The sequence below is a fragment of the Bos taurus genome, chromosome 15, assembly GCF_002263795.3.
Source record: "Bos taurus isolate L1 Dominette 01449 registration number 42190680 breed Hereford chromosome 15, ARS-UCD2.0, whole genome shotgun sequence".
Lineage (NCBI taxonomy): Eukaryota > Metazoa > Chordata > Mammalia > Artiodactyla > Bovidae > Bos > Bos taurus.
In genome coordinates this window covers 44,782,143-44,783,577 of record NC_037342.1, presented here as the reverse complement: position 1 = coordinate 44,783,577, position 1,435 = coordinate 44,782,143, and the positions used below count along the sequence as shown (strand labels likewise).

The window sequence follows — 1,435 nt, the reverse complement described above, 5'->3', positions numbered from 1 at the left end:
GGTTGAATCATTCTTTTTTATGTAAAAAGCAAAGAAACAAAAAATCAAAACATCATCTACAGCATCATAGTTACAGACCAGGCAGAGGAAGTAAACACTATGAATGGCTCCAAGGAATAAGCAAAGAAATTCAAGAACAGCTAAGGAAAACCCGAAATGTGTAGGAAGAAAGCATAAAACAAGTGAACATTCACATTTCCTTCAACAGGAACAATTCCCAGAGGACATGGAGGCTGGAAACCACACCAGTGTGACAGAGTTCATCCTTTTGGGGTTAACGGAGGATCCTACACTTCGTGTCATCTTCTTTGTGGTGTTTGTAGGCATTTATGTCATCACCTTAATAGGCAATATTAGCATAATCATTTTAATAAGAAGCTGTTCCCACCTTCATACTCCCATGTACTTCTTCCTCAGTCATTTGGCTTTTGTAGACATGGGGTTTTCCACATCCATCACACCTATGATGATTATAGGACTTCTGAAACATAGATTGGCCCTCCCAGTTGCTGGCTGTGAAGCCCAGCTCTGTTCTGGGGTCACATTTGGGACAACTGAGTGCTTCCTGCTGGCTGCCATGGCCTATGACCGCTATGTGGCCATCTGCTTGCCCCTGCTCTATTCCACCCATATGTCCCCCAGAGTCTGTGTCGTCTTGGTTGGGGCTTGCTATCTGGGTGGGTGTGTGAATGCTTGGACATTTGGTAGTTGCTTACTGACTCTGTCTTTCTGTGGGCCAAATCAGGTAGACCACTTTTTCTGTGACTTCTCCCCTCTGTTGAAACTTTCCTGCTCAGATGTCTCCATCATTGAAATTATCCCTTCCATCTCTTCTGGCTCCATCATTGTGGTCACAGTGTCCGTCATAGCTCTGTCTTACATCTGCATCCTCAACACCATCCTGAAGATGTGCTCCACTGAAGGGAGATACAAGGCCTTCTCCACCTGCACCTCTCACCTCACTGCAGTCACTCTCTACTATGGAACGATTACCTTCATTTATGTGATGCCTAAATCCAGCTACTCAACTGAGCAGAACAAAGTGCTGTCTCTGTTCTACACAGTGTTGATACCCATGTTGAACCCTCTCATCTACAGTCTGAGGAACAGAGATGTAAAGGAGGCCCTGAGAAAGCAAGTGTCAGAATATATTCTTAGGATCTATTCTTAACATTTCAGATGACCTATAAATTTTTGTTTACCGGTAGCATACCAATTGCTTAAATTGAAAACACAATGCTGCTGCTACTACTGCTGCTGCTAAGTTGCTTCAGTCGTGTCTGACTCTGTGTGACCCCACAGACGGCAGCCCACCAGGCTCCACCATCCCTGGGATTCTCCAGGCAAGAACACTGGAGTGGGTTGCTATTTCCTTCTCCAATGCATGAAAGTGAAAAGTGAAAGTGAAGTCGCTCAGTCGTATCCGACTCTTCGA

General features: G+C 44.8%; 1 protein-coding gene across 1 annotated transcript; it reads left to right on the top strand.

Moving 5' to 3' along the window:
• Positions 1-226: 226 nt before the first annotated feature.
• Positions 227-1,171, top strand: OR5P1E (olfactory receptor family 5 subfamily P member 1E). Its single transcript, NM_001206666.2, has one exon. It carries the CDS (start codon positions 227-229, stop codon positions 1,169-1,171), a length of 945 nt encoding a protein of 314 aa, NP_001193595.2.
• Positions 1,172-1,435: the final 264 nt, after the last annotated feature.